The sequence below is a fragment of the Amphimedon queenslandica genome, unplaced genomic scaffold, assembly GCF_000090795.2.
Source record: "Amphimedon queenslandica unplaced genomic scaffold, v1.1 AMPQUscaffold_13356, whole genome shotgun sequence".
Classification (NCBI taxonomy): domain Eukaryota; kingdom Metazoa; phylum Porifera; class Demospongiae; order Haplosclerida; family Niphatidae; genus Amphimedon; species Amphimedon queenslandica.
Window position 1 is genome coordinate 98,936 of NW_003546408.1, and position 21,330 is coordinate 120,265.

Sequence of the window (21,330 nt, forward strand, 5' to 3'; positions counted from 1 at the left end):
TAACCCTTTGTTGAGAATGACGTCATTATAAGTTTAACCTCCGCGCCCTCCGAGCTGACAGAACAATGGCGACTTCTTCCAATGGATCTGTCCCTCGATCTGTCCCTGCAGCCCAAAACTCTTTGAGAAATAGGCAGATTGGTGAGAAAGACTATAATTGTAACTTATTAATTTTTTTCATTATAATTGGTGACAGCTGCCATAAAGTCTATGCTAAATTTCAATTCTCAAGTGAACAAGAGCTTACAGCCATCGGAACCTGTCTGGAAAGTACGTATTTAAGAAATTATTATTTATTTATTCATTTATTTATTTAGTTATTAGTGTACGATAAGTTTGGTCAAGACATTATCTCACCTTTACTGACTGTCAAGGAGCTAAGACAATTGGCCATCACACTTTACCTGTATTATTATCAATTATTGTATTAAAATAATAAATACTCTCTCTCTCTTTTTCTTTTTCCTCTAGTTCAGTTGATGGTAGTCGTGAGCCAGTTCCTGATGCAGCTGCTATATACTTTGTGACTCCAACCCAAGACGTTGTGTCTCGCTTGTGTCGTGATCTTCACTCGTACCTTTATGAGTCTTATCATTTTAATTTCATCACTCCGGTCCCACGCCCACTTCTTGAGGAGGTAGCCAAAGCAGCCGTTGATGCCAACTGCGTGGCACAAGTATCAAAAGTAAAGGAAGAGAGAAAGTTTGTTGTGTCTTGTTACTTTATGTCCTCTCTCTCTCTCTCCAGGTTTATGATCAATATCTAAATTTCATTTCACTTGAAGATGATCTCTTCATCACGAGACATCAAGATAAAACAGCAATCTCATACTACGGTACTCCATCAATAGTTCACTCATTAATTATCCGTGTGCATTATTTAGAATTGAATCGCCCTGATTGCAAGGATACAGACATACAAGCTATCACTGATATAATAGCTGACTCTTTATTCTCTGTCTTTGTCACTGCTGGTAATGAAGGATCAATAATTGCATTGACACAACCAAGAGTGGATAATAATTAGAGGAGAGTGTCCTACTGTTCACTATGACCCCCTGCTCCATCACCACGTAGAAATGGAAAGTCACATTTCAGTTATTTTCGTATTTTATTTGAGTAGTTATTAGAAAAATAACTAACAATAACTACTCAAATAAAATACCGAAAAATCATCGAAATGTGACTTTCCATTTCTACGTGGTGATGGAGCAGGGATCATAGTCCACAGTAGGACACTCTTCTCTAATTATTATCTACTCAGTCTTGACATAACTACATGTACACGTATCTTCTTCTTTCCTTTCTCTTGTAAGGCATGGTTCCCATCATAAGGTGTCCTAGAGGTAATGCTGCTGAAATGGTAGCCGAGACACTTGACAAGAAGATTAAAGATAATCTTCGTGACCCACGAACCAGCATGTTCACTGGTGACACACTCTCCGTCTCACAGATTGGGTCAGTCATTAATTTGTGGATGTGCTAATAATGTAGTAGTGGGCCTGGTTTGATGATGTCATTTTATTTTTAGTTTTTCTCGGCCACTTCTCATAATACTTGATCGTACGATGGATCTGGCCACACCTCTCCATCACACGTGGACATATCAAGCTCTGGCACACGATGTCTTTGTGAGTATTTGTGCAAAAAATTTTTGAAAAATTATTTCTTGTAGGACTTACAATTAAATCGAATTACGATACCTCAGTCGACCGATGATGAAGGGAGTGTCCAGCAGGCGAAATCTTACGATCTTCATGGTAGTGATGGGTGAGTCTTGTTTAACCACACCCACCAACACTAGCTCTTATTATCTGTAGTTTCTGGAGGTCGTATAAAGGCAGTCCATTCCCTGAGGTAGCTGATGCTGTCCAGTCTGAAGTGACAGCTTATAAAGCAAAGGAGACTGAGCTCTCACGACTGAGGGATGTTATGGTAGGAGGAGAGGGAGTGGTTTGTAATACTAGTGTATGTATGTTTACAATTTGTATAGGGTGCATCTAATGGAGATGATTCCCAATTAATGCCCGCTGATCTCAGCGACAGTACGGCTAAACTGACATCAGCAATAACGTAATAACTACTAATAACTATTAATTAATTATTGATGTATTAATTAACTGTATATTTGATATCTCTTTCTTTTTTCTAATGTAGTTCTCTTCCTGAGTTGATGGAGAAGAAGAAGAGCATTGACATGCACACGAACATTGCCACTTCTCTCCTTGACCAGATCAAGGTTCTCATAAAATTGGCGATATTTGTTCTTTATTAATTTTCTTTTTGTAGAAAAGGAAACTTGATTTATTTTTTGAGATTGAAGACAAGCTGCTTACAAGATCAACACCAGTTAGTATAAGTACAGGCATACATGTATATGTCATTTATTCACATGTAACGTTTAATATGTACATGTACATCACAGTACATGTAATATAGTACATGCACTGTGTGTACATCTATTAATTTTTAATAAATATCATTCTCTTTTCAAAAGGATAAGCCAATACTGGATATACTAACGGATCCATCAGGTTAGTAGTACCAGGAATATGCTAATAAATTGTCACTCTCTCCTGTAGCTGGCGAACCTGAAGACAAATTAAGATTATTTCTTATATATTATATTCTCTCACAAGACACAATGCCAGAGGTACATACACAATGTATTGCAATCATTATTCCTCTCTCTCTCTTCCTATAGTCTGAATTAGAGCAGTATCTCACTGCTCTAGAGTCAATGGCAACTGATACATCTCCAGTACATTATATTAAGAAATGGAAGTAAGTCCTATAGCGGCTACATACATGTATACATGTACACAATTGTACATGTACATGTATGTGTGTATGTGTACATAAGGCACAACATGCACTTTATCAAGCCATTTCAAAAAATTACAACTCAAAATTTATTTTGAGTTGTATTTTAATTGAATAGAGCGTTGACAAAGATGGCTGCCAACCCAAGGATAGCCAAACAGGCAAGCACTGGATACTCCTCCAGCTCCATGAGGTAATTGTGGGCGTGTCTTGTTTGTGACTTTACCCTTTTCTAACACAGTACAATGTTTCAGCATCTATACACGTCAGGGACCAAAATGATGGAAGGAGTTAGGAATTTTGTTATAAGAACGAAAGTAAAGAGAGAGGAAAAGAGAGTTATAGTCTATGAATATTAATTAGGACTTACCTTTTACAAGAATAGTGGATCAGCTAATGGAAATGAAAGTGACAAAAGTAATGAATAATTAATTAGCCACGCCCATCACTATCACAATTATTATTATTAGGAGACTGAAGATTTTCGTTATTTTGATCCCAAACTACTAAGAGGAACTGACAGGTACAGGTACATGTACAATTACAACGAATGAGATTAATGTCATGTATATGTACGATTAATGAATTTACATGTCTCTCCTATTTCCAGTTCGGCGAGAGGGCGTGGCCCTTTTCAAGAGGCTTACGTTTTTGTGGTTGGAGGTGGAAACTACATTGAATATCAAAACCTTCAAGATCATTGCTCAAGACAGCAAGCAGGCAGCAGTGGTACTGCAATAAACCAGCCCACTAAGAGGATTACGTATGGGACAACTGAACTAATGGATGCAACCGAGTTCTTAGCACAGGTAAAGTAACATGTGACTATCAGCTTGTCACCCTCTCTCTCCCTCCTCCCTCTCTCTCTCTCTCTCTCTCTCTCTCTCTCTCTCCCTCACTACCTCTCTATCTCTCTCTCATTGTATAGTTGTCTCTTTTAGGAAAATCGATAGATTGATTAACAATGATTAAGTTATCAATCATTATTAATAATATTATTAATATTATACAATAATTCTCAATAATATTTGATTTTCAATATTACTCAAGAGTGAATGCCACTATGGTTCGGGTAACAGTCAATAAAGATCAAATCTTGTATCAGTATCGTATTTTTTATGCATAGCCTCGGCTACTTCAACCTATCAATAACACAGTACAATTTAGGATATATATCTCTCTCTTCCTTACTCTTCTTCCCTTTGTGAGATAAAAACTTTTCATCGCAATGATTCTCTCCGCCTCTTCAACAGTTTTCATTTCAACAAATCCATATTGTTTCGATAAACCACTATTTTTGTCCTGTATAATGTGAAGAACATGATTCTGAGAATATTTAACCCTTCTTGTGACTAACGAAAATGACTGTTGCTTTTTTTACGTTTCCATAACGAGAGAAAAAAGATTTTAAAGATTCTAAAAATAATAGTTATTTTGAATATTTTATATCAGTCCTACCTTCACATGTGGACCAAGGTAGACCTCTTACAAAGAATCTAGCTCTATTCAGCTCGCCAGCTACAGCTCGATTTACAGCCATCTTGAAAAGAGATATCCGGGAGTATGCGGGGATAAAACTTCCGTTTTTACAGTTTCAATGTTTCGTAATGTTGTATAACTTGCACGCGCCTCCGTATACTAAGGCACAATGGTCTCCAAGGCATTGGGTCTGATAGCAGGGGCTGGATTGAGCGTGGGGTACTTAGAAAGGACATCAGACAGTAACTCTTGGTGGTCTTCGCTCACCTGTGTCCGCTTTAGTAGAGCAGCAATAGCAGTTTAGTGAGGAAAATAAGATAAAATAGTATTATTATTATTATTATGTAATTTTTCATCATTCATGATCATACAACAGGCCTTTCTGGTGTCTCTGGATTACAAATGGAGCCTCTCTTCCCTCAAGGAAACTGAGTACAATGAAATGAAATCGCATGTAAGCATTTTAAAAAGAAAATTACACCTGTTTGTTGGAGAATGTAGTTGCTATGGCTACTAAAATGTAATAATTATTATTAATCTTGGTACTATAATAATTAATTAATTGCTTGCTATTATTTTGACCAATCAGATTCATCGCAGATCTGCTCAGAGACTGCTCAGAATGTGTCGTAAGAATGGTGGTTGTTATATAAAGATAGGCCAGCATATTGGGTCTCTGGAGTATCTCCTCCCGGCAGAATATGTGCAAACATTCAAAGTGTTTCATTCGAATGCACCTCAAACTCCACTGGATAGACTAAGAAAAGTAATCCAGGAAGAACTTAATGTGTCTGGTGAGATTGTGCTTATCCTCTTTCTGATTAATGATCTCTGTTCTTATATACTTTTTCCAGTAATTGTAGTGTTATTTTTGTGTATTGAAATGCATATAAAGGATTTTGGTCTACATTTAAAGCATTTTTTGTGATAATTTATGCATCACGTTATAGTCTAGTTTTTAAAAACCTTCACTAAATTTGCTAAAAATTTTCCTTGCCATTAAAAGTGGACTGTAAGTAATGGTTCTCCCTTTGTCCCCTCTCTCTCTCTCTCTTCTTCTCTCTCTCTCTCTCTATAGCCAGTGCATTACTGACAGATTTTGAAGGGGAGCCATTGGGTGCTGCATCACTAGCTCAGTGTCACAAGGCAGTGTTGAAAGAGACTGGAGAGGTAGTAGCTGTAAAGATACAGCATCCTGGAGTTATGAAGAATGCTTTGACTGACATGGCTACCGTTGATGTGAGAAGAGAGAGAGAGCATGTCATAAGTATTTTGAAGTTTTTTTAGTTTTTAGTGTACTGTGCATCAAAAGTGTTTCCCAGTTTTCAGTTTGGGTGGTTAGCTGATGGTGTCCGTAAGAACCTTCCACAGGAACTTGATTTTAGAATTGAAGCACAGAACATGGACAAATGCTCTCGGTTATTCAATTTAAATAATATTAACTTTGTCAAGGTACATACATAGTGTACAAGCATTTCTATTTTCATTCTCTTTGCAGATTCCAAAGGTTCATATAGCTACAAAAAGATTGTTAGTAATGGAGTATTGTGAAGGTGGTAAAATAAATGACATTCAATACATTAAAGATAATAAATTATCAGTCAATGAGGTATTGTAGTCTGATGCATAATTACTGATGCCCTTGTGCTATGTTAAAAGTTGAATTTTGACAAAAATTGCATGCTAGGAGAGAATTCTCCATTTTTATAATTTTTCCTGATACATATACATGTACATGTTCTTATGTTGTGTAGCAAGTTTGAGCTACATGTAATTTTAATCAAAACTGGATTTTTTATGAATTTTTAAAGTTGCTATGTGCTATCTGTGCCATATAAAAATTAAGGCTTGATTTATAGTTTACTTAACTCGCTTTGCGGGAAACCCTGTGTTAGTCATTGATTGTAAATGCATCTTTTTTTCTTTCCTAATCAGATCAGTCTGTGTGTGTCAGAGATGTATTCTCGTATGATTTACAGTTATGGTTTCATGCACTGTGACCCTCACCCTGGGAATGTCCTCGTGAGAAGGAAGGAGGGAAGAGAGGGAGTAGGAGGAGGGAAGGGAAATGTGGAAATTGTTCTACTTGATCATGGACTCTATCAGCAGTTGACAGGTACATAGTAATGATGATGATGATAATTATAAATATAAATACATTTACAATCGTTGCATTGCATTTATATGTACATTATAATTATCCATCTTTTTTCTTTCTTTCTCTCTCTATCAGATGATTTTAGGATGACATATTGTAAACTGTGGGACGGTCTAATGAGGAAAGATATGGATGCCATTAGGGTCCACTGTCTCTCTTTGAATGCTGGGGATTTATACCCACTACTGGCCTGCATGATATCAGCCAGGACCTGGAATAGCATTGAGAGAGGAATAACTAAAGCTTCTAGAAGCAATTCAGAAGTGAAGAAGAGAGAAAGAGAGAGAGGGAGGGAGGGAGGCAGGGAGAGAGAAAAGAGAGAGAGGAGAAAAGAGAGAGAGCTGCAGGAAAGAAAGTGGTTTATTTTTTATTTGCTCATACTGTAGGTAGGAGAGATTGGGACAGAAGTCGTCAACTATTTCTCTGAGATTACACAGTTGCTCGATAAGGTTCCCAGTCAACTGCTACTTATTCTTAAAACCAACGACTTGCTTCGTAGCATAGACCACACTCTACAATCTAGTAGCCACACCCATTCATTTATCACAATGTCCAAGGTCTGCATAGAAACCATCGGAGAAGAGGATAGGAAGTGGGCGGAGTCACTGAGAAGAAGTGTGCAAGCTATAATGATAACGAAATGGAAGCTGTTCTTACTATATCTGTTTGAGTGGTGGGTGTGGCTCAGACCACACGAATTTCAATGACAGTTATAGGAACAAATACAACAATAATTATTATAATCAATATTGTTATTTATTATTTATTTATTTAATTTATTTTATTAGTATTATGCAGCAATCAAAGTTATTACAGTGTATTATTTTATTCATTATTATCATTGTTATAATTAATTAATTTTATTTCCAATCATTATTACAATTTTAATGAATGAAGTAAATATGCAAATACTGGCAGGCAAAAATCATAACTTCTCAAAACAATTTTGTTTTTCAAAAATTTTGCACCCTGTTCACACTTCAAGGTGTTAAAATTTTTTTGTAAAAAATGTTTGCAACTTGTTCACACTTCAAAGTGTTAACAAGGTGTTACATTGCCTCTCAAATTTAATTATTGTCAAAAAAACTTTTGACACCTTAAGATGCTTTGTTAACACCTTGAAGTGTGAACAAGGTGTTACAACTTTCACTATGAGCAATTTTACAACAATTATTGTAATACTTGTATTATAGTAAATTATTCTTTTTTACAATAATAAAATAATTTATTTATAGTATCAGCACAGCATTAATTATCATCATTATCTCCCATAGCTTTATTTATTATTATCATCATTGTATCAGTTTATTTTTCTCTCGTCATCAGAGGTTGACAATGGAGTAGAGTCCAGAGGCTTCTTCTCTTCCTTTTCATAAAGTGGAGAAGGAGCACTTGGTATGCTGTTAACTGATCCTAGAAGAGGATCAGTATCCTCTCCACCATCATTGCAAGTCTGATCAATGCAGCACTTGAGCAAATTAATTCTACCTATGAAGCCTCCTTTTCCTTTTCTCTCTCTTTCTTCCTACGAAGTCACAGTTACAATGAGAGGATTTGGGGCTTGTCTGGTTACCTGGTAGTTTGCAAGGAGGACAAATACAAGACCCAATATGAGCATAGCAGCTCCAAGGTATTGCTAAAGAAAAGGAGAGAGAGAGAGAGCGAGAGTGTGTGTGTGATATAGCTTTTAATTGTGAAACTAAGCTTACTAAATATAAGAATTTAATATTCAAGAAAAGCCATGAGCCAAGAACGGCAATTAAAACCTAACAAACGACAATTCAGAGTATAATTATAGCTGCATGCACATGTAGCTAGCAGTAGTACCTGTAGAGGCCACGAGGCAGTGACCAATATTGAAGATACCTGTGAGTTAGCCCATGTAATTAGAAGATAGCATAAAGCCGAAGTAATGAAAGTAGCATAGACAAGAACATATACTGACTAGAGGAGATAAGGATAGAAGGAGAGAGAGTTTAAAGTAAAGTAAAAGATGAGAAGGCTTTTATCTCACTGGTCTAGGAATCGTAAATTTCTCTCTTTTCTCTTCAGAGACGACATTCTGTAATGAACAGAGTCCCATGAATACGGCACCAAAGAAATACGAATAGGCTGTAACAAACACCGGATACTCCCTCCATTTATCTATAAACAGAACAATATGAAAGTGCATGTGATAGAATCCTCATTTACTATTTTTATCACCAAATACAAATCTTTTTTGGAGCCACACATACACTGACTAGAAAAAGAGGACCAGCATGTCGTGATTATCATTATCATGTGACTAGGTTTACCATGCATAGTGTGTTTCCAAAGAGAAATAAGTAGCCAAGGATACGCTGGAATCTATCTTCATCAGTTCCTCCACTTGATCTCTCACCCGTCACTGTTATCTCTATAGCCCCGCCTACGACAAAAATTAAAATACATAATATATGAACCTTTACCAGCTGCTAGTAATATTCCAAATAACTTAATCCAAAAGGCCACCTATAAATAATAATAATAATGATAAATACTAACAATTAATTCCTTATTACTCCAGCAGGTTTGGCCCGTTCGGTACATGTCAACCAGACTATGACAGCAGTCCAAACTGGAATCAGTGGCTATGATGAATATATAATGAGGTGGGTGTGGTTCTGATATTATGCGTGCATGCATGCATGCATGGTGCATAATTACTTGAAAAACAGATGCTACATTTGGACCAGCTTTGTACACACCCAAAATAAAGAGATACTGGAGATAAGATGAGGTGATAAAAATAATTTTAAAAAATAATTATTGATTAATAGCTTTCTTTCTTACCTGGTTACCAAACATGCCCAATAAACCAAACACGGCAAACCACTGGAGAATGAAAGAGAATGTGATTATTGCTAAAAGTAAATACTGTTAGCTCACAAATAGCATTTTAAGAGACGGTATCATCACTTTACGCTCGGCGACAAAAGCACACAAAAACAGAACAGGAAAACAGCAAAGATCACTACAGGAGAAAAAAAAGAAAATTAGAACTTTCTTCAAAACTTTTTGTGATTACCGGTAAAAGCTAAGTATAAGCGGATCGGCTTTTGATTCTTTTGAGTCAGCAAATTTCTTAATAACAACTGGGTAGCCACCAAATCCCAACTAAAGCAGGAACAAAGAGACATTTAATCAGATAAATCTTTCTCCAGCCTCTCTCTCTCTTCTCTCCTAACTCCTCTCTTCTCTTATTATTCCCTCCATTCCTTTAAATAACCTGTACTACTGCTAGTCCCAGTATTACCAGCCAGACTGGAGGCACACCATCAATCCAACACTGACAGCATCTGAGCTTTATTGGACGACTTAAAAAGGACATCCCTGACATCAAAAGAACAAAACAGATGAAGGAGAGGAAGAGTGGAGAGGGTAGAGATGATGTAGAGTCGCTAACGGAGACACTGTATTCCTCGAAACCTCGCTCAATACTCATAAGCCTCCTACCACCACATTTCAATGGGTGCCATTATTTGGTAGGCGTGGCTAAACTGGATTTAAACGACCCCGCCCATCATAAAAAATTATGTTGAATATTCTAAAAAAATAATAAAATTATTATTTTTTGAATTCTATTTCAGCTCCAGTTTCTTTCCTCACTGCTTCAATCCATTTCTTTTCCAGCATTTTGGCAGCCTTATTCACTGGTCCACCAACATTACCCAGTCCTTGTAAAAAGCTAAAACAATAGTTCTCTAGACTAAGGAGAGTATCAGTGCATCTCATTCCTGATCTAAAGTTCCCAATGATGGCCTCGTATGTTGGTGACTTCAATACAGACTTTGTTATAATGTCACACTGACTTAGTTCTCTAGCAATGTCGGGGATCGATCCCTCAAAAGCATCGTTTATTGCGACTTGGTTCTCGTTCAAAACTTTATCCAATATTTTGATGACGCTACTAACGTCCACATCTATAAAACACTCAATAATACAATATACCAGCATTAGGTGCATGTGCATCACCTCTTGTGTGTCCGTTCCCACTCACTGCTTGTGCTTCATTGTTAGCTGTTCCAGAGTAGCCTACACAAAAACATAAAAACGATTTTTATAGTCTAGTTCTTATTTTTACTTTGAGCTCCATCAGTTTCCTGTATTTCTCCTCCTTTAGCAATTAAAGCTCTCACAAGACTGTCTCCTGATTCCTTCAGCCCCACATCCGTCAGCACTTTAACTATCACACCAAACTTGCTAGGAGTAAGCTTCACAGAGGACATGCAAGAGGTTATAAGGCCACCAGCTCTGGAAATAGCATTGTTGTGTTGATTGGCAGCGCTCAGACTGACAGCCTCAGGGATGACTCCGTTAGCTTGAAGAGCATTGGCGAATAGAGGTATGAGGGGCTCGTTTCTAGCCAAAGCCATATTCAAATCTGCTATCTGAACCCTGAGAGCTTCTTCCTCGGGAGTGGCCATATTTTTAGTCGGCAGTAAACAGGCTAAACAGCTCAAGAATTGCTGTGACAGCAAATAGGGAGGAGCAGTATGGAGTGGTGGATAAAAATTGTGATTATTATTATTGATTGAATAAAATTACTACAGTAATCATTATTGATATAAAAGTTATTCTTGATGAATCTCTGGTTGATAAGTGAATAATACAATCATCACCCACAGGTGTAATAACAACTGCAGAGAGAAAGGAAAAAGAAAGTAAGGATAGTATCCCTCGCCAGCCATGTTACATTACATCTACAGTAAGTTTAGGAGACTTTTGGTCTCTCATATTCAACCTAGATTTGATAAAATTTTCCATTTCTAATTATAAGATATGCATGCAGAACAGTCTCCTAAATTTTACTACAAGGTCTAACAATGCTAGTGTCACTCACTATATATCCAATGGTCAATAATCTAACACAAGGATACCTTCTTAATACCCAAGCAACACGTAACCTAGACACGGACACACATACATTATGCATATAAACTATAATGTCAATCATTGTTTGCTTACCCAATCTTGTCCACAGAATCAAGTGTATTCCTAACTCTTCTTAGATGCCTTGGTCTTAGTGAATCACTCTCTGGTAACATTGATGCCATTGGCTGTAATGAAGACCCAGAGCCTTCAATACAAAGAGGAGAGAAGAAGTACGGTGTAAATTGTATTATTGGTCTTACCAGTCGAGTCAGACTCTATGTTAAGGACAGTGTGTGATGGTCTATTAGCAGCTGCTTTGATTTTAGCTTGAGCTTCAGTAGCAGCTGTCTATGAAAAATAAATAGATATAAAATACATTATGTAGCTAAATCCTTTCCTTCTCACTTCAGCTCTCTTAAGTTGGAGCTGTGTTGAATTGTATTCTGCTGTAAGTTCCTCCAGGTTAGTCTGTTTCTCAATCAAACTCTCAGTCAACTCTTTCAGCCTCTCTTCCAGCTGCTGCCTGCTTGAATCTGGTTGGCTGGAACTACTCTTAACCTATAGGAGCATATTTTTTATAATAAAGAATCCATTATTTGCTATACTTGTGACTTTAAATCTTCAATCATTTTCTCCCTTTCTCTCATTTGTCCTACAAATGTCGCCTTCTCTTTCACAAGCTCATCTTTTAAAGAATCCAACTCCTAAAAATAGGTCAGGATATTCCTCTGAGACTAAACCTACCTTCTGTAAAGAGGACAGTTCATCCTGGGTAGTAAGATGAGCCTGTCTCTCTGTCTCTAATGTTTCTTCTGATAGTGTCACTTGCTGCCTTAGCTCATCAACTTCCAATGAACGAGAATCTTCTATCTCCTAACATGAAAGGAGGAGATAAGATAATAAAATACAGCTGTATTTTTATAAGCTTTTTCTCCTTCCTCTCTCTACCTGTAGTTCTGTTCTCAGTGATAATATAACTTGTTCATTATTGATCAGTTGAGATTGTAGTTGATATTTCTCACTCCTCATCTCATCCAGTGCTGCCTCCAGTCCCCTCTCTCCTCCTCCTCCTTCGCTCGAGGATTTTAAGGAATCAATCACTTTCTCTTTGGCCTGTGATAAAACATCACAAGTAACACTGATTCAAATTAGCGTTGATTCAGGATCAAAATCATGTTAGTATCATGTTACCTGTAATATACCGGCAGCCTTCACTTTATACTCGCTGTGCTCTTTATGCAACAATTGCAACTCTTGTTTCACTGATTGGAGATTATTGTGGCACTCGGAATATTTTACTGTAGAAAGAGAGATAGTGAGGTACATGTACATGTACTTAGCTTAAGCTTTCTTACGTTGCTGCATTTGAAGTTCTTTCCCTTGCATGTAAAGTGTCTGACTCATCTCCTCTCTCTCTTTATTCCAAGAAAACTCTCTCTCCTCAAATTCTTCCTAACAAAAGAACTCACACAAGAATTTATACACTTAATCACTTTTAGTCTTGTCTGGTTCTCCCTCTCTTGTAAGAGCTGATGCTGCGATTGCTCTAGCTGTGACTTTACGCTTAGTATTGCCTGATTCTGAGCATCTGAGCTCTTACCAACATCAGATAAAAACCTTTTAAAATAAAGAAGAGAGAAAAGTAAGAGAGACAATTGCTATGTCTCACACAAGTATAATTATTGTTATATTTCTTACTGATCTTTCGCTCTCTCTGTCTCTTCCATTTTTTCTTTCATCATCTTTAATTTTTCATCCGATTCTAATAGTCTAGTTCGTAGTACCTGTATCTGTGATTCTCTTGATTCTAGCGTTGATTTGAGGTCATCTTCTTGAGATCTCATCCTCTGGAGTAGCTGCTCCAATTGTGATACTTGTTTCTTTAATGAGCTAACATCAATTTTCAATTGTGACTCAACTAGAAAGAAGCAGAAGCAGAAAGAAAGACAACATCATCTATCTCTCTCTCTCTCTTTCCATCCCTCCTTCCCTCCCTCCCTCTCTCTCTCTCTCTCCTTCCCTCTCTCTCTTTCTCTCTCACCTTTTCCTCTCTCATCATTTTTAATTTTATTATTCCTCAATTCAGCACTGAGATAACTGATTTCTTCCCTCAGTCTCATATTCTCCTCTTCAAGCTGTTTCTGTGTTACAGTAAAGAGACCTCCCTCAACCGGTTCAACTGGTTTCGCTCCTTCCTCAGTTTGCTGAGTCTTACTCTGTGCCAGCTGCTGCTCCTGCTTTTGAGAAGGTTGATAGGATATGATGGGCGGAGTAGATATGGGCTTGATCTGGAGGGGAGGCTTATTAGTCAAATCTGAAAAAGAAACAGGATCAGTTTTGGCAGAATCAAGTGATATCACTTTGTCGTGTAATCCTAATAGAGCTGAATCAGTAGATTCACCTACAACATAAATAATTATGCACACACACATTAATATCATATTAATTAATTACCAGTGATATTAGTAGTAGTAGCAGTAACTTTGCTTTTCTTTATTTTAGCTCTTTTCTCGCTACCTGTAGAAGTGGGTGTGGTTTTCTTCTTTCCACTTCCCGAGGACGGACTGTTAAGAAAATCTAATAATGAGTCGTCCTCCTTAGCTTGCTGGCCCCGCCCATCACCAGTAGATGAACGAGATACTTTTGGACTGGAAGAGGAAAAAGGAACACCCCACGGTGAGTCCCAAGTGGGTGGAGCAACGTTGCTACTGGATACAGTTGATTTCAATGGTGGCGCCCCATGCTGTTGCTGTCTTGAGCTATACGCTGGAGGAGACTGGGCCACTGGCTCGTACGATAAACCAGTTTTTGCAACAGGTTCTGATTGAAAGGAGTCTGAGGTTGTGGGCGTGGTCTGGGACTTGTTGGGCGTGGTCATGCCAGAGTCACGTAGTGAGGTGGCAGCAGCTTCGTCTAACTGATTGAGAAGCTGCTCGGCTTTACCAGCTATCGAAGAGAACCACGCCATTATTAGCAGAGTACAGTACACAGCCTAAAGAAGAGAATAAACAAAATTTTCACAAAATCATTAAAATTGAGTAAAATTATTTTATTCGCTGAATTAGGATTGGGTAGAGCTCCGGTTAATTAGATATTTTACGGTTAAATTTGGATGAAAGCATGGCTTCCAAAGTTGCCAGTAAAGCTGGGAAGAAAATTGCAGGAGGAGGAGATTTAATGTCTCCATTGAGATTATATATACCAGCACAGAAAGCAACCACTTCAATACTGGGACGTACACTAGGACAAGTGAGATAATTTTTTTAATAAATAAAAAATTAACTATTTTATTATTTTTACTTCTACATGACATGCAAAAACCATCAGAAATTTTCAGTAATTTCATTCATATTTCATCCAATATTTTATTCTTAGAGAGGCATAAATATTGGTCTTTTCTGCAAAGATTTCAACGAACAGACGAAAGACATCAAAGAGAACATCCCCATTCCAACCAGAATCCACGTTAACGTAAGAATATCCGTAAAAAATAAAATATTTACAAACAGTCTTAGCCTGACAGATCATACTCAATAGAAATCACCTCACCCCCTGTATCCTACTTCCTCAAAGCAGCTGCAGGAATAGAGAAAGGAGCATCTCACCAAGGTGAGTCACTCCTGTTGCTAAAAATAGCCAACCAATCCAATTACAGGTAAAGAAGTAGCAGGGACTGTGTTGCTGAAGCATGTGTACGAGATTGCACGTGTCAAGTCTCAGGACTCCGCCCTAAAGAGACTCCCATTGGAGGGGATCTGCAGACTCATAATTGGTTCCGCGAGAAGCATGGGAATTAAAGTTTTAAAAAAAGAGCGAACATACAGAAACAATTAATGATATAATTATTCATAAACTCTCATTGTAATATATTTGTGTGATACAATTTAATTAATTTTCGATAGTGAAGTTATAATAAATTCAATGCAGTCGGAACATATTTTATCTGACTCTTCCCATCGATTCTTGGCTGATGAGGTCTGAGAGGAAAAGTTTTCGCAAAATGAAAGAACCTTCTTCAAAAACCTAATAACGTTATCATGAGGCTATACCAGTACAAAGCAATATACACTTACTTTATCATTTTACTGAGGTCATGTGACTGATCATGTGACCAGGCTACACTAAAACAGACTAGGACAAACACTACTCCAATGAATGACCAGTAATTACCAACACTATGAAATTAAGATTTTCTATTATCGGTAATCATAAAAATGGCTTGTACACTCGTTACCTTGAAAGAAGGCGATCAAAATTGTTTCTTTGTCTACTTCTTAATTCTTTCCTTCGATATAAATTATATCTTAGTCTAGCAGCATCTGCTACCTAAAACAGAATTAATTCATTACTTTTCCTCTCTCCCTTCGTCCCCCACCTGCTTCACAGTGTTCAATAAATTATTAATTATTCTCCTCAGTAGTCCAATAGTCTCCATCTTTTGCCGAGAGCTATATAATGTATTGTGGGGGATGCCCCAGACTTCCTCAATCAAAGACAGCAGAGCCGAGTTACCATGAAAACAGGACAATGACGTCGAGATGGCTAATAAATTGGAACACGAGTCTGAGGTATGGAAGTATGGGAATGAGTCCATGAGTTGAAGTAATGCTGTGGGATAGTTGGAATGTAGTGTTGTACATAAAATAGGTAGACCATCATCACTACATGAGGAAGAGAGAAAGAAGAGGAATAAGAGTACAAATGTATAATAAACTTTTCACTTGTCTTCTTCTGTCAAATTGAAAGTCTCAATTTCTTTCCATTTTTCTAATTCCTCCACCAAAGACACCATCTTAAAAAGAGCAAAATTAAATTTCCCCCTCCCTATAGGCTCCCCCTCTTATTACCTCTCTGTGTAGCAATGATGAAGGATGATATAAGCTGACATATTTCATACCATTAGAACTAACTTTATCAATAATACTATCCTAATAATAAAGGATATCATCAAATAAATGGTAATAAATCCTACAAAACATGCTAAGAACATGCTTAATCGTAGCAGCAGAAATCATAAGATGAAGAAACTGGCGAAATTAAGAACTTCAAAAATTCATAAAAAATCTAATTTTGATTGGAATCAGCTTAAACTTTCTACGCAACATAAGAACATGTATATGTATCAGAAAAAAGTATAAAAATGAAGAATTCTCTCCTAGTCATTTTTGGTGAAATTTGGCTAATGAGCCTGTACTATAGTACAGGGACTTTTGCCTGATTTTGGAGCAACTTTAAAAATTCATAAAAAATCCAATTTTGATCAGAATCAGCTTAAACTTTCTACGTAACATAAGAACATGTATATGTATCAGAAAAAATTATAAAAATGAAGAATTCTTTCCTAGTCATTTTTGGTGAAATTTGGCTAATGAGCCTGTACTTTCGCCTGATTTTGGAGCAACTTTAAAAATTCATAAAAAATCCAATTTTGATCAGCATCCACTCAAACTTTCTACACAACATAAAAACATGCATATGTATTAGAAAAAATTATAAAAATGAAAAATTTTCTCCCAGCCTTTTTTGGCAAAAACAGGTACTTTCGCCCAATTTTGGAGTATATAACTTTAAAAATTCATAAATCGAAATCTACTCCAACTTTCTACAGAAATATGCATCAAAAAACAAATTTTGACATGGACTAGCTGCTAATCAAGCTGCACAGCACATATGTGACCATACAAATCCTGTGGGAATCCCATTACTAATACTAAACTAACTTTCTTTATATGATAATTAACACAATAAAGGAGAGAGCATGAAAGACACATGCTCAAAACATGCCCAGCTAATGCATGACTCATAGTAAACAGATCAACCTAAAAAGAAAAGAAAAAGATGAGGAGAGAAGCAAGAGAAGACTTGCCTCTCCATGACTGATCCTGTCTCTAAGTTTTGGACCTTCAGGATACATGAGAATATCCATCAGCATTTCCTAGAAAAACACAAATAATTTTATTATTATTATTATTATTATTATTATTATTATTATTATTACTTACCATATTACTGATCCCAATCTCATCTGCCAATGCATTAGGAGTGATGCCATCATTCAATACAGGAGATAATATCTACTTTCATTATAATGTTGATTATAACCATAAATGCATGTACCAACCTCATCAAATGTAGTGTAAAGTGTAGCTGACTAGAAAAGAGGAAAGTAAAGATTGAGTGTGATTGATTATCTTTGTACTTCAGCAGTTAATATTCTCTCATGGCAGCCATTACAGCAAGCATAGAGACGCCTCAAACTATGCTCAAGAGCTGGCAAGAGAAGACAAAGACAATGACCATACCTAGGGAGAGAGGGGGGAAGAGAGGGGGAGAGAGAGGGGGGAGAGAGAGGGGGGAGAGAGAGGGGGGGAGAGGGGGGAGAGAGGGAGGGAGGGACTGAGGGAGATAACATAATAGGTATTGCAAGTCATGCCTTCTATTCTTGTACAAGTTGACAGCTGATTTTAATATTGGGAGGATTGATGGTAATATGAAATAAGAATCCTCAAATATACTAACAACCTCCTCTATATCAGATGATGAATATTCTAAAATAACAAAAATAACAACAACAACAACAACAATAATAATAATATAACTAACCTGTAGGTAGTACATTATTGATAATTGTCTCGTGATTTTGAAATGAAACAAAAGGACGATGAATGAGAGAAGAAGCATCTAACTTGTTTTGAATGATTTTACCTAAACTGACAACCAGAACCAGGAGAAGAGTAACATATCTATAAAAAAGAGGAGTCATAATATCGATGGTCATTATAATTATTACTCAATGGGTATTTCATCCTGTGCAGCAAAACCATGCCATACTACATTTCTCAAATTCAGACCCCCAGGGGGCCCAATCAAACACTTCAAACAAACTACCTGCAGTTAATAAACTAATTAAATGAGTGGGTGCATATCGGCTCACTGGCTCAGCTCCTAATAGCTGACTCAGCTCTTTAGTCGCTAACAAGTCCTTCATGTGACGAGGGCAGTTAGATGCTGGTTAATTGATAGTTATTAATCAATAGTTAATTAACAAGACGTACCATTTGATACCTGAAGATACACCTAATAATAAATTATTATATATACTGCTTAATGAATAGGGGCTACCCCAATCGCTTACGTCTCCTAATGATCTCTCAATGGCAGCTGCAATGACTATAAGAGAGAGATGGGGGCCATCATTACAACCAGAGAATAGCAGATTAAAGCAATCTATAAATATCTATAATTTCTAAAAATAACCAATCATTACTGATTGCTGATAATTGTACTTCTGGGTGGTGTGTCCAATTTAAAAAAGGTTTCCACGTTTCTAAAAGTAATTCTTTATTTGTTTTAAAACATTTTTGATGGACACCAGCAGCAAGAACACCTAACTGACTAACCAAACAAGAATAATCTAGATGAAAAAAGACGATAAATTAAACTTTATTATGAGCACTAGTTTTCATTACCAGCAGATAAATCAAAACGTTTTACAAACGACCAATCAAGTGTGAGATGGTCGTCAAGGTAATCATCGTCATGACAACATTTGATGGGCAAGGATTGCATAATAAGCCGATACACATTAGGAGATAAGGAGGTGTGGCACTTTGCAAGCTGAGCCTTCCCGTCTTGTACATGTACATTTATCGGAACTCCAAGCAGATTGAGTGTTCCGATACCCTCCATTTTAGCCACGCCTCCTTCTGCAAAAACCTTCTGGAGGAATTTACCATACCAGAATCCAGAGATGGCTGGGTGAGGAGGACCCTCTCCTTTGCTCTTCTCTTCTTCTTTTGCTTTCAACAAATACTCCTCAAGGACCTTAAGATGATTCATGCACCTTCATGAATAATAATAATCTATGGTTTACTATTATCATTAGACTGGTCTCCTAAAAGGCGTGGTTCTTGTAGCCTGATCAAACCTCACGTGTTGTTCCAGCTCCTAAAGAAATTCAAGAGCCCTTCTCCAAGTCGAAACAAAAGTTCTTTTGTCTCCTTTCTCTTTTTCATCTCAAAGAAATACAGCCATGGTAAGTTTTGAATATAGCATTGGTGGAGGACTGGCCTCCTGCCCCTTCACCTGGTGCATGGGCTGATCTAGTTTGACCTTTCCTTTCCTCCCACTGCAGGCTATTCGTGTGTGCGTGACTGGTGCAGCTGGACAGATTGGGTATGCTCTTCTTTACTCTATTGCTAGTGGAAGTGTCTTTGGACCCGAACAAGTGATTAACATATTAGCAACTGCCTTATCATGTATATGTCATTCTTCACTTTCTCTTCCTCCCTCTCTCGCAGACGTTAGAGTTAACTCTTTTGGACATAACCCCGATGATGGAGAGTCTGAAAGGAGTTGTCATGGAGCTACAAGATTGTGCACTTAACCTTTTGAAAGGTACATGTAATGCGGCCACTAGCTGCTTTGGATCGTGGGAGGGGCTGAGATTGCATGCATAATGTCCCACGCCCAGCTCTCCTTTTTAATAATAATAATAATGTGTATCATTCTTTATCAGATGTTGTTGCAACTGATAAGCCAGAGGAAGCTTTCAAGGATATTGATGTGGCCATATTGGTTGGCTCAATGCCACGGAGGGAAGGAATGGAAAGGAGTGATCTCTTGAAGGCAAACGCTAAAATTTTTGAGACACAAGGAAAGGCTCTGGATCAGTTTGCTAAGAAGACAGTAAAGGTATATTATTGTGATGAATGACTGCCTGTTTTGTTTTTATATGTTCTCATTATGTGTGTCAACCCATTTTCAGCTAATTAGATTATATTAGTGATAGGTGTGAATTAAATTATGGTTGAAGACCATGTACTACAAATGTCATAGTTACTTTAAGAAAAAAATTAATTATAATAATAAACAAAATGTTGAACTGCAATTATTTTTATTATTATTTAAACTAGGTCCTGGTTGTTGGTAATCCAGCTAACACTAATTGTCTCTTGGCTATAAAATCCGCTTCCTCTTTGCCCAAAGAAAACTTTTCTTGCCTCACCCGATTGGACCAGAACAGAGCTCAAGCTCAGGTTAGAGAGAGACCACTTATATCCACTTAGTTTATTAATCTCCGTCTCCTCTCCTCCTCTTCCTATTCTTTTTAGATTGCAGCTAAAGTAGGCGTGTCTAACGATGCCGTCCGTAATGTCATCATTTGGGGTAACCACTCCTCCACTCAGTATCCTGATGTAGCCCATGCTAATGTACAGACTGCCTCGGGCTCTATTGGTGCTTATGAAGCAGTTAAAGACGACTCTTGGATAAAAGGAGACTTCATTAAAGTATTGTGACTAGAATTAGGCGACCTGTTTTAATGTCCTCCATCCCTCCTTCCTCCTTCTCTCTCTTTCATCTCTACCTCCTTCCTCTCTCTCTCTCTCTCTTTAATCTCTCCAGACTGTACAGCAGCGTGGTGCCGCTGTCATCAAAGCCCGTAAGCTTTCCTCTGCCATGTCTGCTGCCAAAGCGATCTGTGATCACATGTCTGACTGGTGGTTTGGTACTAAAGAGGTACATGTACATGCACATACATTAGTCTTAATACTAGTTTCTTATGTTACAGGGTGAATGGACATCAATGGGAGTGTGGTCCGATGGAACTCATTACGGTATTCCTGAGGGTATAGTGTATTCCGTACCAGTTCGTATCAATCCTGATCGCTCCTGGCAAGTCGTTGATGGCCTATCAGTTAGTGATTTTGCCAGAGAGAAGATGGATATAAGCGCAAAGGAGCTGGTAGAGGAGAGAGATACAGCCACGCAGTTTCTCTCTGCGTGACTACCTCCTCCTCCTCCTAGACTAATAGCTGCTAATCTGTAGTCAACTTTTGTGCTGCATGACTTGTAGAATAATTATTAATAATTGAATGACTGTGTCTGTATGATTATTAATAGTAGGATAATTTACATAATACTGTTGCTGGAATGTCAGTAATGACGTCCTCATATTGCTTCTGGTTACTATGT

The 21,330-nt window shown here is 37.4% G+C and overlaps 8 protein-coding genes across 11 annotated transcripts; 4 read left to right on the forward strand and 4 right to left on the reverse strand.

Annotated features, from left to right (window-relative positions):
• Positions 1 to 21: 21 nt before the first annotated feature.
• LOC100639066 (sec1 family domain-containing protein 1) lies at positions 22 to 3,864 on the forward strand. The gene is made up of 22 exons (XM_011406216.2): positions 22 to 141; positions 197 to 270; positions 318 to 406; positions 472 to 685; positions 748 to 835; positions 884 to 973; positions 1,316 to 1,457; positions 1,531 to 1,630; positions 1,675 to 1,769; positions 1,820 to 1,934; positions 1,993 to 2,072; positions 2,157 to 2,238; positions 2,289 to 2,348; positions 2,497 to 2,533; positions 2,582 to 2,652; positions 2,704 to 2,783; positions 2,941 to 3,015; positions 3,064 to 3,139; positions 3,186 to 3,239; positions 3,293 to 3,345; positions 3,433 to 3,631; positions 3,751 to 3,864. Exons 1-22 carry the CDS (start codon positions 66 to 68, stop codon positions 3,778 to 3,780), a joined length of 1,980 nt encoding a protein of 659 aa, XP_011404518.1. The 5' UTR covers positions 22 to 65; the 3' UTR covers positions 3,781 to 3,864.
• LOC105313071 (protein boule-like) lies at positions 3,763 to 4,386 on the reverse strand. Its single transcript, XM_011406201.2, has 4 exons — positions 4,281 to 4,386; positions 4,180 to 4,238; positions 4,014 to 4,124; positions 3,763 to 3,964 (listed from the first exon to the last, which is right to left on the reverse strand). The coding sequence occupies exons 1-4, from the start codon at positions 4,360 to 4,362 to the stop codon at positions 3,902 to 3,904; spliced, it is 315 nt and encodes a 104-aa protein (XP_011404503.1). The 5' UTR covers positions 4,363 to 4,386; the 3' UTR covers positions 3,763 to 3,901.
• A 71-nt stretch (positions 4,387 to 4,457) lies between these two features.
• LOC100639192 (uncharacterized aarF domain-containing protein kinase 1-like) lies at positions 4,458 to 7,306 on the forward strand. 2 transcript variants are annotated; one of them, XM_019997706.1, is made up of 9 exons: positions 4,458 to 4,599; positions 4,678 to 4,755; positions 4,891 to 5,095; positions 5,380 to 5,540; positions 5,589 to 5,753; positions 5,800 to 5,910; positions 6,237 to 6,417; positions 6,535 to 6,722; positions 6,846 to 7,306. In XM_019997706.1, exons 1-9 carry the CDS (start codon positions 4,471 to 4,473, stop codon positions 7,164 to 7,166), a joined length of 1,539 nt encoding a protein of 512 aa, XP_019853265.1. In that variant the 5' UTR covers positions 4,458 to 4,470; the 3' UTR covers positions 7,167 to 7,306. The 2 variants fall into 2 exon arrangements, with proteins under 2 accessions (XP_019853265.1, XP_011404519.2); XM_011406217.2 differs by having other exon boundaries at positions 4,516 to 4,604; positions 6,846 to 7,305.
• A 320-nt stretch (positions 7,307 to 7,626) lies between these two features.
• LOC100639446 (WAT1-related protein At5g45370-like) lies at positions 7,627 to 9,978 on the reverse strand. The gene is made up of 14 exons (XM_003387228.3): positions 9,710 to 9,978; positions 9,509 to 9,597; positions 9,370 to 9,454; positions 9,274 to 9,315; positions 9,148 to 9,204; positions 9,003 to 9,071; positions 8,910 to 8,952; positions 8,757 to 8,869; positions 8,653 to 8,701; positions 8,474 to 8,604; positions 8,287 to 8,403; positions 8,169 to 8,225; positions 8,033 to 8,095; positions 7,627 to 7,984 (listed from the first exon to the last, which is right to left on the reverse strand). The coding sequence occupies exons 1-14, from the start codon at positions 9,923 to 9,925 to the stop codon at positions 7,760 to 7,762; spliced, it is 1,356 nt and encodes a 451-aa protein (XP_003387276.1). The 5' UTR covers positions 9,926 to 9,978; the 3' UTR covers positions 7,627 to 7,759.
• Positions 9,979 to 10,115: 137 nt separating this feature from the next.
• Positions 10,116 to 14,409, reverse strand: LOC100639571 (golgin subfamily A member 5-like). Its single transcript, XM_019997707.1, has 16 exons — positions 13,810 to 14,409; positions 13,397 to 13,756; positions 13,054 to 13,273; positions 12,849 to 12,972; positions 12,711 to 12,807; positions 12,547 to 12,653; positions 12,304 to 12,468; positions 12,100 to 12,228; positions 11,961 to 12,059; positions 11,761 to 11,913; positions 11,616 to 11,703; positions 11,449 to 11,560; positions 11,324 to 11,387; positions 10,565 to 11,120; positions 10,456 to 10,515; positions 10,116 to 10,403 (listed from the first exon to the last, which is right to left on the reverse strand). Exons 1-14 carry the CDS (start codon positions 14,321 to 14,323, stop codon positions 11,055 to 11,057), a joined length of 2,298 nt encoding a protein of 765 aa, XP_019853266.1. The 5' UTR covers positions 14,324 to 14,409; the 3' UTR covers positions 10,116 to 10,403; positions 10,456 to 10,515; positions 10,565 to 11,054.
• A 25-nt stretch (positions 14,410 to 14,434) lies between these two features.
• Positions 14,435 to 15,277, forward strand: LOC100639696 (39S ribosomal protein L11, mitochondrial-like). The gene is made up of 4 exons (XM_003387230.2): positions 14,435 to 14,604; positions 14,731 to 14,826; positions 14,871 to 14,964; positions 15,011 to 15,277. Exons 1-4 carry the CDS (start codon positions 14,476 to 14,478, stop codon positions 15,187 to 15,189), a joined length of 498 nt encoding a protein of 165 aa, XP_003387278.1. The 5' UTR covers positions 14,435 to 14,475; the 3' UTR covers positions 15,190 to 15,277.
• LOC105313080 (endoplasmic reticulum membrane-associated RNA degradation protein-like) lies at positions 15,122 to 19,305 on the reverse strand. Of its 3 annotated transcripts, XM_019997709.1 has the most exons (20): positions 19,229 to 19,305; positions 18,825 to 19,179; positions 18,642 to 18,769; positions 18,491 to 18,592; positions 18,411 to 18,432; positions 18,290 to 18,363; positions 18,146 to 18,243; positions 17,959 to 18,098; positions 17,789 to 17,903; positions 17,555 to 17,657; positions 17,477 to 17,506; positions 17,358 to 17,429; positions 17,222 to 17,290; positions 17,076 to 17,174; positions 16,203 to 16,283; positions 16,077 to 16,147; positions 15,731 to 16,016; positions 15,590 to 15,681; positions 15,429 to 15,530; positions 15,122 to 15,378 (listed from the first exon to the last, which is right to left on the reverse strand). In XM_019997709.1, the coding sequence occupies exons 1-20, from the start codon at positions 19,235 to 19,237 to the stop codon at positions 15,240 to 15,242; spliced, it is 2,187 nt and encodes a 728-aa protein (XP_019853268.1). In that variant the 5' UTR covers positions 19,238 to 19,305; the 3' UTR covers positions 15,122 to 15,239. The 3 variants fall into 3 exon arrangements, with proteins under 3 accessions (XP_019853268.1, XP_019853267.1, XP_019853269.1); XM_019997708.1 differs by lacking the exon at positions 19,229 to 19,305 and having other exon boundaries at positions 18,825 to 19,215; XM_019997710.1 differs by lacking the exons at positions 15,122 to 15,378; positions 19,229 to 19,305 and having other exon boundaries at positions 15,437 to 15,548; positions 18,825 to 19,215.
• On the forward strand, positions 19,289 to 21,314 carry LOC100639823 (malate dehydrogenase, cytoplasmic-like). Its single transcript, XM_019997711.1, has 8 exons — positions 19,289 to 19,390; positions 19,490 to 19,582; positions 19,656 to 19,752; positions 19,874 to 20,049; positions 20,271 to 20,393; positions 20,469 to 20,645; positions 20,761 to 20,874; positions 20,927 to 21,314. The coding sequence occupies exons 1-8, from the start codon at positions 19,388 to 19,390 to the stop codon at positions 21,140 to 21,142; spliced, it is 999 nt and encodes a 332-aa protein (XP_019853270.1). The 5' UTR covers positions 19,289 to 19,387; the 3' UTR covers positions 21,143 to 21,314.
• The last annotated feature ends 16 nt before the right edge of the window (positions 21,315 to 21,330 follow it).

Coding starts and splice junctions, on each gene's coding strand:
- LOC100639066 (XM_011406216.2), top strand. CDS start 66: ATGGCGACTTCTTCCAATGGATCTGTCCCTCGATCTGTCCCTGCAGCC. Junction 271..317: donor CATCGGAACCTGTCTGGAAA/GTACGTATTTAA, acceptor TTATTTATTTAG/TTATTAGTGTACGATAAGTT. Junction 3,140..3,185: donor ATTTTGTTATAAGAACGAAA/GTAAAGAGAGAG, acceptor AATATTAATTAG/GACTTACCTTTTACAAGAAT.
- LOC100639192 (XM_019997706.1), top strand. CDS start 4,471: ATGGTCTCCAAGGCATTGGGTCTGATAGCAGGGGCTGGATTGAGCGTG. Junction 4,600..4,677: donor TTAGTAGAGCAGCAATAGCA/GTTTAGTGAGGA, acceptor ATCATACAACAG/GCCTTTCTGGTGTCTCTGGA. Junction 5,096..5,379: donor GGAAGAACTTAATGTGTCTG/GTGAGATTGTGC, acceptor CTCTCTCTATAG/CCAGTGCATTACTGACAGAT.
- LOC100639823 (XM_019997711.1), top strand. Junction 20,394..20,468: donor AGAACAGAGCTCAAGCTCAG/GTTAGAGAGAGA, acceptor TATTCTTTTTAG/ATTGCAGCTAAAGTAGGCGT. Junction 20,646..20,760: donor TAAAAGGAGACTTCATTAAA/GTATTGTGACTA, acceptor TAATCTCTCCAG/ACTGTACAGCAGCGTGGTGC.
- LOC100639571 (XM_019997707.1), bottom strand. CDS start 14,323: ATGGCGTGGTTCTCTTCGATAGCTGGTAAAGCCGAGCAGCTTCTCAAT. Junction 12,654..12,710: donor AGAACTTCAAATGCAGCAAC/GTAAGAAAGCTT, acceptor CTCTTTCTACAG/TAAAATATTCCGAGTGCCAC. Junction 11,914..11,960: donor TTGAAGATTTAAAGTCACAA/GTATAGCAAATA, acceptor ATGCTCCTATAG/GTTAAGAGTAGTTCCAGCCA.
- LOC100639696 (XM_003387230.2), top strand. CDS start 14,476: ATGGCTTCCAAAGTTGCCAGTAAAGCTGGGAAGAAAATTGCAGGAGGA. Junction 14,827..14,870: donor CAACCAGAATCCACGTTAAC/GTAAGAATATCC, acceptor AAACAGTCTTAG/CCTGACAGATCATACTCAAT. Junction 14,965..15,010: donor GAAAGGAGCATCTCACCAAG/GTGAGTCACTCC, acceptor ATCCAATTACAG/GTAAAGAAGTAGCAGGGACT.
- LOC105313071 (XM_011406201.2), bottom strand. CDS start 4,362: ATGGCTGTAAATCGAGCTGTAGCTGGCGAGCTGAATAGAGCTAGATTC. Junction 4,125..4,179: donor AAAAAGCAACAGTCATTTTC/GTTAGTCACAAG, acceptor CACATTATACAG/GACAAAAATAGTGGTTTATC. Junction 3,965..4,013: donor ATCTCACAAAGGGAAGAAGA/GTAAGGAAGAGA, acceptor TGTTATTGATAG/GTTGAAGTAGCCGAGGCTAT.
- LOC100639446 (XM_003387228.3), bottom strand. CDS start 9,925: ATGAGTATTGAGCGAGGTTTCGAGGAATACAGTGTCTCCGTTAGCGAC. Junction 9,598..9,709: donor TGGGACTAGCAGTAGTACAG/GTTATTTAAAGG, acceptor TTCCTGCTTTAG/TTGGGATTTGGTGGCTACCC. Junction 8,702..8,756: donor TTGGAAACACACTATGCATG/GTAAACCTAGTC, acceptor CTCTTTTTCTAG/TCAGTGTATGTGTGGCTCCA.
- LOC105313080 (XM_019997708.1), bottom strand. CDS start 19,194: ATGAATCATCTTAAGGTCCTTGAGGAGTATTTGTTGAAAGCAAAAGAA. Junction 17,430..17,476: donor TTTACACTACATTTGATGAG/GTTGGTACATGC, acceptor TAATGAAAGTAG/ATATTATCTCCTGTATTGAA. Junction 16,148..16,202: donor CATCATTGCTACACAGAGAG/GTAATAAGAGGG, acceptor GCTCTTTTTAAG/ATGGTGTCTTTGGTGGAGGA.